The sequence below is a fragment of the Vanessa tameamea genome, chromosome 7, assembly GCF_037043105.1.
Source record: "Vanessa tameamea isolate UH-Manoa-2023 chromosome 7, ilVanTame1 primary haplotype, whole genome shotgun sequence".
In the NCBI taxonomy this organism is placed as follows: domain Eukaryota; kingdom Metazoa; phylum Arthropoda; class Insecta; order Lepidoptera; family Nymphalidae; genus Vanessa; species Vanessa tameamea.
In genome coordinates, this window is record NC_087315.1 from 3,146,250 (window position 1) to 3,159,100 (window position 12,851).

The 12,851-nt window shown below is 30.6% G+C and overlaps 1 protein-coding gene across 1 annotated transcript; it reads left to right on the forward strand.

Annotated features, from left to right (window-relative positions):
• Window positions 1-1,155: 1,155 nt before the first annotated feature.
• On the forward strand, window positions 1,156-10,768 carry LOC113400734 (uncharacterized). Its single transcript, XM_026640381.2, has 6 exons — window positions 1,156-1,420; window positions 6,260-6,456; window positions 8,152-8,400; window positions 9,162-9,345; window positions 9,889-10,061; window positions 10,449-10,768. Exons 1-6 carry the CDS (start codon window positions 1,198-1,200, stop codon window positions 10,608-10,610), a joined length of 1,188 nt encoding a protein of 395 aa, XP_026496166.1. The 5' UTR covers window positions 1,156-1,197; the 3' UTR covers window positions 10,611-10,768.
• Window positions 10,769-12,851: the final 2,083 nt, after the last annotated feature.

Sequence of the window (12,851 nt, forward strand, 5' to 3'; positions counted from 1 at the left end):
AAAAAAAGTACTATCGGTAAAGTCATCCTGAAACTATGGTGTAACCAAAGTTTATTCAGAGACTTATGCCCAAGGGATGTACTGTCTTAGTGAACTTTATGTACCTCAGTATATACTTATCCAGTTAAGCAATAAAGTCCCTACGTCTAAATCCATACAGCGATATTGCGATCTGAGTCTCTGTTTAAAACTTCATAAGTATATGAGGGACGAGAAGGAGACGACAAAATAATCATCAAATAGGCCACAAGCGATGGCGTATCCCATCTAGTAGTTGCAATATCTCACGTAAAGAAACGTTGAAGACACTGGGGAAGCGGACACAAATGATATCCACTGAGATTCTGGATTACAATTTAAACTTGGAGAACTAAAAGAAAAATGATCTGATATAAACAAAACGGCCGAATATCATCCAGACCAATTGAGAAATCCAGAATGCACAACCAAAGACATATTTCGAAAAGTCAATGAAGCAGACGCCGTCCTTCAATGCAATCTTTTTGTCATCAATTTGACGATTAGAACATAAAGGCTTTTTTAATATAACGTCATAATTAATTGATGTTCCAAATATAACTGTTTAAAGGAAACTAGAAATATCAAATATGAAATACCCAAAAGTATCGAATGTAATTAACTACATGATCATTATAATTCACTTCATCACAATGTATTTGATAAGACAACGAAATAATCACTACTTTTTATTAATCAATACGTAAAAATGTTTTGTTATCATAATTATTTTTTGTAGGGAAAAAAAATCTAGACTCCGATCATTTGTAAATGATCATTTTGCGAAACAAGACGGGCGTATAAAAAGTGTTATTAAATGAAGGCTGATCTAAGTAAATAAGGTACCTTTTGAAATTTTACGTGTTTCCATCTAGTGTCATATTGGGTTGTTTATGCTAAATTTGTCTTTTGTTGTATAAATTACACATTTTTATTGCGTGTTTATTTTTAACCGCAATGTGTAAATCGATTTGTATAGATTCATTCTTGTAGATTTTCATTTCGAACGAGCATTGCTTAAGGACTAACTTTTACCTATAGATTTAAAGAAATATATCGATTTCGGTTTGTGATATCAAAATTTGTCGATTTTATAACTTTGAAGCATCATCATTATTATTTTAAGTACAAACGTATCGATAAGAAATAAATATAATTATTTCTCTTATCGATATAAAGATGACTAACAAAGTGCGACAAAGGTCGCTCAGCAATGGAACCAAAGAAAACGAAAAGGTGGACGAGGAACAAAAGTCAAAATATTGGGATCCCCTTATAGATGGTGTAAGATGGATAGAAAAATATTCCGAACCTTTGGAGAAATTCTTTGAAAGATTACCAGAATTCATAAGCACATTTATAGCAACGCTTGCTGTTTTTACATTCGGCGCTACACTCAGAGGTAAGTACGATATAATTTATTTAGATTCTAAAAGGATTACATTTATGAAATGATACAGATTCTTAAATTTCTCAAGTAATGTAATTTTAACTTTTTAATATCAAATGCGTAGGTCGTCTCGTAAATGCACTACTTGATGTAAAGTAAGAAACTTTAACCATTCCTGTCATCGGGAATGTACCACCAACATTGAGAAGTAAAATTGATAAATTAATTTTTGCAGTCGGTTTCAAGTTTATTCTATCAGAAAAGATCTACATTGATGATCATAATTTACGTGATCATGTCACGTAAATTATGATCTTCTGTTATAATTTCAGTAAAGCTAATAGCAAAAGGTTATATTAGACGAGCATATTACTGGCATTAATATTGCCAGTAATGCCTATATACATATATTTGTTACTTAATAAGCTTATAGTAAATACATTAACTTACAAGTTTCGTTATACGAAACAAATTATACGGATAATCAGGCTTGGAATTAGTATCAATTGATATACCTGCAAGATAAATAGAAAAAATGTTGTAAATAATATGTTTATCTTTTATCCGTTTCTGCAATATTTCAAGTTTCTTTGGTGATTCTTCTTTGTAAATTTATCATTCGTTCAGTTTAGTTAATTATTTAAAATGGCAATACGAAAGTGTTTGTATCCTCCAAAGTAATACTCACTATTAATATTATTATAACATAAATCATTTTGTTAATAAGTTTAATGAAAATATAGCATTTTTTACAATAATCTTATCAAATTAAATATTTGAATATATCTTACGTAATTATATTCTTAATAAGAATTTGCTTATCGTGACGTTACCAATTATCTTAAATGTACTGGCGTTGATTGAATATTATATCAGTATTGTTAGAATCATGTAATAATTTTATAGAAAATTATCTAACAAGGAGATATTTATAATAGAAAAATAAATCGAAGTAGTATATATGATATATTTATTAAAAATAAACTTTGTTTAAGTAGACTTTTGTACGAATATAATTTACACATCTTTGTCGTTATCCTCTTTTAGCATTGATAATTGTTATAAAATTAACAGTATAATTAGTCTAGCAAATTGCAAAGGATGCTGCAAATCTCAGTCTATGTTCAGTCTATGTTCAGTTTTTCTATGATAAATTCCTATGGCTTGTATGATGTCATTGCTCCTGTAAATGGAGTCTCTTTGATCTTGTTGAATTGCTTTTCACAGGATTATTAGAGTGAAGAAATAAGCGCACTCTCGATTGCTTTGCTCCACTCTCTAATGCTTTGCTTGCGCACACAATTGTGGACACTCTATATTGGCTATCTTCTTCATTGCATCTCTTATGCATCCACGTTCAGTATAATCACCATAGATAACATCATTATCAACTATTATCTTGTAGAGAAATCGACTAAATATTGTGAAATCACTTTAACAATAAACAAAGCAGGAAAAGTTTTCAACGGATTTTTCGAAATGGAAATGTACTGTTTTATAAATATATTATAAAATTTGTAATTTAATGATAAAAATAAGTAAAATGACGATACGAATCAATGTAATCTTTTACTACGGCAAGGTCAAATGATTAATTCAATTAATTATATCATTTGCTTACCATAACCGATTAAAAATTTCGCACCCAGATCTATGTATGATATCTTTAATTAAAATATTGACAGATCTGACAAAAATTTGCGAGTTAGTCTCTAACTCCATTTCCAGTAAACGTTGTATTGAGGTTGCGTAGTAAATCCATGATTTTAAAAGTTGTGCTTGTTCATCTCCTAGTCCAGCTGTCTTTCCGTGTGTGTTTCGTAAGATTATATAAGATATATGCAAGTGTATCTACCTGATTATTATTTTCATTCATCTTTCATTTCTTGCTTATAATATTTGATTACTGATTCTCGGTTTTCTTTATTTTCGTAACGGCTTTGATTCTAAATAAAAATTAATTGACTACGTAAAATATTCTAGCTAGTCTAAGCAGTCAATTTTGTGATATTGTTATATGGAATTGTAATTTTAGCAGATATCTAATATAAATTTTCAGTGTTCACTATAAAGTCAGATGACCTTATATCAGAAGCAGAATTTCAGTTATAGTATATTTACTATAATTTACGAGCGACGGCTGATAATTCTGCGGCCTAAGGTACTTAATGAAAGAAAATATATTGTTTCTATTTTTTAATTTGCAATATAATCTCATTTAAGTCAAATGCATTTCTCACATCTCGCATACAATACCTTTAACGTACCCAAAAATATTCTGTACCTTTCTCTTCAAAATTACGATCGACCGGCAGCTTTCATTTCGTTGTCATCTGCAAATCTCCAGCCCCGTAAGTCATTTTTCAAATTAGCAAAACAGGAAAAAATTACAAGGTGCTATGTCTGGGCTACACGTAGAGTGGTCAATCTCTGGTTAGTCATTAAATAAATTATATACGATATTAGTATTTCTTTTGTATGTTACTCCATACTATTCACAGCGAGAAAAGCCGTACAAAAAATACATTTCAAATACCGTAAGTACACTGATGCCTATAATTTGCGGTAGGTACTACCAATTTATTAGTGATACTTCCAACACATCGTATTGTTCATTTATAGTTTGAAGTGCGAGTGCGTATTTTCAGTTTCAAGAGATATAACATCTTAGCTTGATTGCTAATACAAATATGTAATCTCAGTAGCAGGAACACAACAGCAGTAGCAACATAACACTGCTGTGCCTAAAGAACTAAAAATCCATGATCCTTCTCCAAATTTCTCCCCTTTCGTATCTTTCAAGGCACAAAGACTGTCAACTCCCAGATAGCCTGGCTACTATTTCTACAGTCTAAGTATTTATTATTGATTATTATTGATTTATATAGGGTTAAAATCTAGGACCTTGTTGTATAAGGTCATGTCTAGACCAATGAAGTAATCACAAACTGTGATATAATTTTCTCTGAGATAATATTTTCTAGTTTTAAACTGATAAGATGTAATTTTTTTTTCTAAATTGAAAACAGTTTGTAATGTAGCTTTACCTTAAATGCTGTAAGGTATAAAATATAAAATAAACTTATCTGGCAGTATCAAAACCAGTTAGTAATTTTTATTTTGTAATTAATTTTAAACATTGTAATACCGTTTTTAAAGGTTATCTACAGGTCGCTCGGGTAGTAACAGTGACGTATAAGATGATACTACCTATTAATTACTAATGAGATTAGATTAAACATATTTTTTTGCAAATTGATATCAATATTCTATTTCATACAAATAGTGACCCGTTTCTGTTTTTCTGTTTGTCTACTTTAATTTGTAGTTTACATGATCCTTATTGACGTTTGTGTCTACTATTTGCTGGTTGTGTACTTGGTGGTATGGCTTTGTGCAAGCCTGTCTGGGTATATACTATGTCACACGAGTCAGTATAACTAGAGTCACAAGGGACATAAGATCTTAGTTCTCAAGGTTGTAGGCGTATTAGTTATGTAAAAATTGATTTAAATTTCATACGGCGACAAAATCTGAGGGGCAGTAGTAACTACTTACAGTCATACTGATCAGGTGGCTAATTTGCGCGATCCTTTAAGTCGTATAACCATTATTCTACCTCAATAAACAGGTTATCTATCATTATAATAATTATTTAAATAAGATTAGTAGGTCATGAGATGTTTTTGTCAATGTTTTAATTAACAAACACATTTATTTTTTAATTCGTATATTAAAAAAATTATATTATTATGAGGAATATTATTTATCAATAAAACATTGATAAATTATATTCCTCAATAAAGGATTATATTTAAGCGCGGACTTAGTATTTTTTGATTCGTAGGTATGATAATATAAAAATGTAATTCTAATTTACTGACATAATCTGTAATTAAAATGGTGGAAATAAGTAACGACTGAGTTTCTTGTCGGTAGCATTACGTTTAATTCAACACTGTATCATGACGATTCAATTGCTTTCATTGGCGTACTTGAATAAAGAATATTCTGAACAAGACATTCGTAGATAATGTCGAAATATCGAGCTCCACCAAATAAAAATAAAAAACATGGTAAATATCCCGTTTTAAATACTGCTAGTAATAAAAATAACCATGTTAATTTAAAATCTTATAAAGAATATTCTGGATTTAAATTTTTGATTTTTGAATTATTTCTCTATTTCTATAATATTTTATAATAGATAGGTTACCTAATTTGTCATCTGATAGGAAGAGTTCACCAATACTCCTATACGTTAGCACACCAGTATCCTTTTCGCTGCTAAACATCAAATCAAAATAACTTACAAACTAACCGTTCCTACCGAGAATCGTACACATGAAATACCAGTAAAGAAAATCATCAATACCTCTCTCAATAGCTAAGCTCAATCTTTTAGCTAGGTAGGCGCCAGTTTATGACTCCTGAAGGTGTGTCTTTTTGAAATTATTAATTTATTTTTTATTTGTGCTTGTAAAGAAAGGACCACGACTTACACACGACTTACCCCAGTTCAAAAGTTAGGCTATATTGTTGTGGTATGTTAAAAAAATACTATAAAATTAAAGAAATTCAGTTGAATGAAATGACAGAATGGAAGAAAACAAAACAAATATAATAATAATAATAACTTTATTAAAGGTATAAACCTCATATAAAATAATCAAATTTAAGCACTTGTGATAAAATCCACTATGTCTATAAAAAAAACCAAATACATTAAAAGTACATGCCAGTAATTCATGGCAAAGTTTATGAATTTTTTACTTTTCTTACAGTCTGCTCTTAGCTCGAGACCTTGGACATGAATAGTCTCATCAATAATAATATTGTATTAATTTGCAGGAGAATGGGTGGTTATATTAGTCACAGCGTTAAAACAGGCGACTGGACAAACCCAGACCGTCCGTAACATGACAACAGACGAAATTTACAAACTATTCACATCAGAAAATTTAAAGATGGAAAATTTCGCATTTATTTTCATAGCCGCCCACTGCGTGTCGTTCGGCGCGTATTTCGGAATAGGTGGATTTTTACACGTAAGTTGTTTTAATTTTATCATAGATAATAATTTATTTTAAATCTGATGGAGATTGATCACTTATTATTATCATTATTGATTAAATTCTTCCCACAAAAGTAAAAAAAAAACTGTATTATAAAATACTAGTGGTCTCCCTCGGCTTCGCTTACGTTATCGGAGTTGATAGTCAGGTGTTAGGCGTTAGACGCCTTTAATCTATAGCCTGTGTGAAGGACACAAAGGAAGGATTTGGGACTTAAGTTTGATATGATTCATATCAAATGTCATTAAACTCGGTTCAATGGTTTGACCGTGAAAATCAGATATGTGAAGTGCAGGATTTAGCCTTCAATTTTTTTTGTATGTGGTCCTATTCTATTTTGACCAGAGATCAATGTTAAGGTAGAGCAATTACATGAGAATTGTTAGAAAATGAATTGAGAATATTCTGTGCCACTCCAAACTGCACTTTCATCGTTCAAATGGATGGTAATTGAATACAGCGCGAGACAGCTCGAGCAAAAAAATGAGTAATTTATTCTTTAAGATTTGGGAGTTAATCTATAACTCTGTGTGTTACTCTTGCACAGCCCAATTACTAAACAGAATTTGAAGAAATTCGATATGAAATAAGCTTAAAAACCAAGGAAGGACAAATGCTACTTTTCATGCCTAATATCGCTAATACAGCTTTCTTACAAATACATAAATAAACTCGATAAAACTAAATATTTTACGCCCAGCAAAGGTTATATAGTAGATAAGACCGTATAAAGATATAAAATCTCCAATTTGAAAATACATATTATATAGATATAGACTAACAAAATATGTTATTATCTTTTTCACACGTACATAATATATACTAATAAGACTATTATAGTTCATTGTTCTTGATAATAAAATAAAAACATTCTGTGCGAACATACGAACTCTATGAGTCATGATGATGTCATAAATATTTAAAAGGATCTAAGTTTATTTCTCCAATTAAAGTCGATTATATTATTTTTTAAATATTTTATTGTTAACAATTACATTCAACAATAATGTCAAGTGCCTTCTAGTTTATTCCCCCGTTGCCATAGTTACATAATTAAAGTAATTATGTGACTATGGCCAGTTATAACTTATGAATTTGAAACTTATTAGTGTATATTTTACATAGTATTAAATGAATACATCATAATATATAATCTTGGCTAATTAACCTTACATATTGTTGAAAATGTAATAAAATTATTCTTTGTCCATTTGAAATATGCATTGCACTGTATTAGCAATTATCTGCTATATTTAATAAGGATTTGCCATATTTGGGTTAAATAAAATGTCGCCGATTATTAACTTTTGAAGAATATTCTGTACTGTCAAAAGACATATTGCATTCATTTAGTGATTGTCGTTCGTGTACATTCGGTGATAAAATCTTTGATTCCGAATGTACAATGCGAAAATTAAAATCTGTCTTTTCTGATCTTAGTCATGTAAGATCATAAGTCACTTAATAAAAAAATATTTAAATATAATTTAAAAAAAATCTTAGATAGTAAGTGGTATAAATTGGCTCATCTACTCGTACATCTATGTGATTTAAATAATTCATCTGTTCTATCATACGAACCAGCTCCAAGCTGGTTTGCAGCAATCTCTAGCACTCGTAGAAATATAACTATACATTGTAATATAATATATATACATATTGTTTCAGTGGTATTTCTACGTGCGAAGAAGGCATTTGGCACATGAGTGGAAGATTCAGCCAACCAAATGGTTGTCTCCAGAACTTGAGCGACACGAGATCATGGTTGGCACACTTTCTCTTGTCATAACGGGATCATTCTCAGCGTTTCTCGCTTGCTACATTTACAACGGAAACCCATCGACCGTGTATTACCAGTTTGATGAGTTTGGCTGGTTGTGGTTCTTCCTCCAGTTTCCAATACTTTTCATTTACAAGGTTCGTTTAACATTTTTTTTTACCTTTTACATTAAATGTCGTAAGTTATTAGTGCGGCTTGTCAGGCGGAACTGCAACGTGCTGTCGCGCGCGTGGTTCTTTTCTATGTAGTTCTTTGACGCCGCGTTTTATAGACTATCAAAAACGCTAGTAAAAATCGCGTGCAGTTCTCAGCGTGCCACCTGTCGCATAGTTGGGTTATGGCTCTAAAAACGTAGTTTCCCTGTAGAAAAACGATATGCTGTCTCTGCTTTTGAGTGACATAAGCGCGTTCATCAATACCATCCGCTTAGTGTATCAATAAACTGTTTAATTTGAGACAATACTAGTATAATCAATTTTGGGGATGGTCGTCAGTATCAGGCTTTACCTAAAAGTCTTCGAATTAATTTATCTTATTAATAACTGAGACGACTTCAAAAAAGTGCAAATATGAAATTAATATTCGAATCATATGGCAATTTACACATTAATAGATGTATTAATAATAAAAAAAAAACATGAATTGAGTTGTTGTTATATTATTAAAAAAAAAAAAAATAGATTTTTGAAAAATGAATACATTATTGATATTTTAAATTCATAAACTTTATAAATGAAGCTATTTTCGGAAACAAGACTTATAACGCATTCTAATTTACCTATTTAACTATTTAGAATATATATTATGTTAATAATTCAATATATAGATATCAAAATATAAAAGCTACTATGGTAAAAAGAAAAACTTGAAATAAAAAAAAAAAAAACTTGTATTCCAGGACTACACCACGTATATCCTGCATCGTTTGTATCACACGCCATGGCTGTACAAGAATTTCCACAAACTACATCACAAGTATAAGCAACCGACTGCCTTCTCAGTAACAGCTATTCATCCCGTTGAGATTATGCACGTCCAACTCACTATGTGCTTGCCACTTTTTACCATACCTGTCCATTGGCGTAAGTATATTATTTCATACATGGAACAGTTAAATATCCGTAACTGATCTAATTAATAAGTTTAGAAATAAATTCAACTATTTTTGGTCACTTTACAATCTTGTCCGATTTTTTTTTTTTATGTAATATGTAATAGGACGAGAAAATGGTAAGTGGTCACCTCCGCTCATAGTCTTTGGCGCTGTATGAATAATAAAATCCTTGCATCACACCAATGCGCCATCAAACTTGGGAATTAAGACGCTATGTCCCTTGTGCCTGTAGTTACACTGGAACACAAAAATACTAAGTATTATGTGGCGGTATAATATCTGATGAATAGGTGATACATACCCTGACGGGCTCGAACGAAGCCCTACCACCAAATAAATTTACTATTACAATAACTTGATAATTCACAAATATTCGATGGTATGGCTATGTAGGAAATGTTTAAAATTTCATACGGTACCAAGGTCTATTTGGCCATCCAACTATCGATGCCATAAACTAATTTAATTATATTTATATATATAATTTCAAGACTATTCATTATATTTCCAGTGTCCTTCTTCACTATCGCTATGTATAACTACTACCATGGTATCATTGACCACTCCGGTATCAACTTCAAAACTCAGTGGTGGCAGCCGTGGCAGCCAGAAGCTGAATTCCATGATAAGCATCACGAGTTCTTCCATTGCAATTTTGGCTTCAATATGTCTCTTTGGGATAAGGTAAATTTGTAACACACATGAATAACACTATTTTATGACATTATTAACAAATATAATATCATAATTACCTGAAATGGCTTATCAAGTCTTGTGAAAATTTGAATAAATTATTACGATAAGTATAAATATTTTAAATCTATTGATAAGAAAACATCTGTTTGATAATTCATGACGTAACACAGACTAATCGCGCAAATATAATCTAATCACTGCCAGATTTAGACGATTATTTAAGGTTTACTTAACCTTAAACTAAACTCCATGACGATATACATAATTTAACAAAAATATAACACGTTAAAAAAGGATAGGTCATCTAATACACCCAGATATTAAACAAAAAATTTTGCAATTTGTTAAAATACATTGATATCATTTACTTTGCAGTGGCACGGAACCATGAGAAAGAGCAATCGAATATATACTGAAGAAACGTTCCACGGTGAAGCTCCGGAAATCGATTCGCCTGAAGCTAAAAATATTATCGAAGCAGATCCTGAAGTTAAAGAGTTTGTTGAGAAAGCAAAAGCTAATTTAAATGATAAATAAAGATTTTATTCGATAGCAGATGACATTGAATAAGCTATAGAAGATGTACTGGAGAATAAACACGTAAATACTTGTTAAAACGATTGTTAAAAGGGTAGATATGTAAGTTATTTTAAGTGTTCCGTCGAGGTTAATTAAAGTAAATTAAATTATTTAAATTTGTCTTTTTATTAATAACAATAACAAACAACGGTAACAGTACTAGTCTACCATTATTGATATTTCTACAAAAGTTCCAAAAAGAAACTCTCATAATTATGAAATGAGGATAAATCAAAAATATGGCTACACGGTATACGTCTAAATAATAAAGCTTTCTCAATTAATGTGAAAGGTAAAACCACAGAACTTGATATATATATGAACAGAGATAATTTATTCTGAACGATTTCGCTCAGTCTGGTTCGCTTTGGTTTTTTTATCAAAAGTGATACACTGCTTCAATTATCCAATGTTAGTATGAAGTCACACTTTGCTTCATAACCTACTGTTTGGCGGTAAAATATCTTATAAGTGGGTGGTATCTATGCAAACGGGCTTGCACAAAGCCCTAAATCCAAGTGAAATTTTGTTTTATATATCTTATTTCACTTAATTATAATTAATAAACCTGTTTAATTGGCTTTTAATTGCCCCGTTATTCTAGTATTCTAGGTGCTGGGTCTAAACCAAGTTGAAGCTAATAACAAAATATCGGCTTTTGTCTGTATAATTTTCATTAGCAGCGCGGAGTTTGAAAGTTGGTAGTATTAAAACTCCCATGCCTCGGAAAATACGTAAAGCTGTTGGCCTCGCTACTGAACTTCTGTCAGGTCGCCTCAGCTTAAGAGAACACGTTACTTGATGTCACTTTACGTGAATCCTGTGTTGGTTAGTGATAGTTGGTTAGCTGTGTTCTTTAAAAATTTTATCATCGATTCGATTGCATTTCAATTGATCTTTAAAGAAGAAAAGATGAAGAAATTGAAGAGGTAGAAGCTCTCAAAGTAATCTTAATCAGTGTAAGATGTACAAGATCGAGTTGGCGGTAAAATCTTGGCAACCTGCAAGAGGTTGTAAGATCTTGCAAGAGCTTCTTGAGAGATTTCTTGCTCCTTTCGTCATTTTACAAGATTGTAATAAATGTAAAGCTAGCATCATTCTGGACCAGTGTCCGAAATGATGATTTTATTGTGACGGTTATAACGAATCTCAGCTCGTTTTTCAGCAAATGTTATAGACATTATGTTAATTTAATAGAAGAGTTATTATTTAAATTAGTTAAACAAAATGGCAGAGAATTATTTTGAGAAGATAATGACCGTATGAGCGACAAAAAAAGATTATTAAATGTTTGCTAGATTTAACGGACTGATTAACAACTTGTTGCTTATAATTTCGTTAATAGCGATCACGTACGTACATGGTTCGATTTTATTAGACCGATATTCAATTACTTCAAGTACTCTAGCCCACATTAAACTCGTATTTATCGCAGCAATACCTACCAGTATTCTCGTTTATGGTGGAAGAAAAAATGTATTACCTTGTACTGTGAATAGAAAAGCCAAATTAACACTACTTTATACAGTTTATTAAATAATTTTCATTTTACTATTTTATTTAATAAAATATTACGTATATGATAAAATTTTAATATTAAATGAAATCCCTTGGAAACAGCTATAATATAAATATATATATATATGTATGTATGTATAATCCAGCGGTTAAAAAGAAGTGTATTCAAAAATTGTTTTCAATTTTAAATGAATATGTCTAGGCTTTATTTTGATGAGGTAAACGTGACCAATTAATTTTCCGGACTTAAGTTTATCTCACCTGAGAGGAACATTTAACTGACACGCGTCGGATGTGATGCGTTACGATTAAGTATGACGTAAACATATTTATAATGCTTTTCTTCTTTGGTATCCCGTTACGTACTAGGTAAGAACGTGATTATGTATTATTAAAAATATACTCCTTTATTTTAAGATATTTATTGCGAAGAAAGCTGTTATGATTCTAAATTATATATATATATATTTTTTATTTTTTTTAAATTGGTATTTGGTAAATAACCAGTGCATTCATTCACCCTTTAAGCCGAAACATATTAAGTATTACTAGTACTAGTTTTCTATAATAAAATTCCACAGACATTTTTATCTTTGCCGTTTCATAAATTCAAATCATTTGTAAAAAATACATTTGTAAAGAAGGCATATTAATCAATACAAGATTATAAGGATGACAAAA

Bases quoted from the DNA above. Each gene is read 5' to 3' on its own strand.
- LOC113400734 (XM_026640381.2), top strand. From the start codon at position 1,198: ATGACTAACAAAGTGCGACAAAGGTCGCTCAGCAATGGAACCAAAGAA. The intron at 6,457-8,151 runs GTAAGTTGTTTT...ATATTGTTTCAG, and splicing joins GAATAGGTGGATTTTTACAC to TGGTATTTCTACGTGCGAAG. The intron at 10,062-10,448 runs GTAAATTTGTAA...TTTACTTTGCAG, and splicing joins ATATGTCTCTTTGGGATAAG to TGGCACGGAACCATGAGAAA.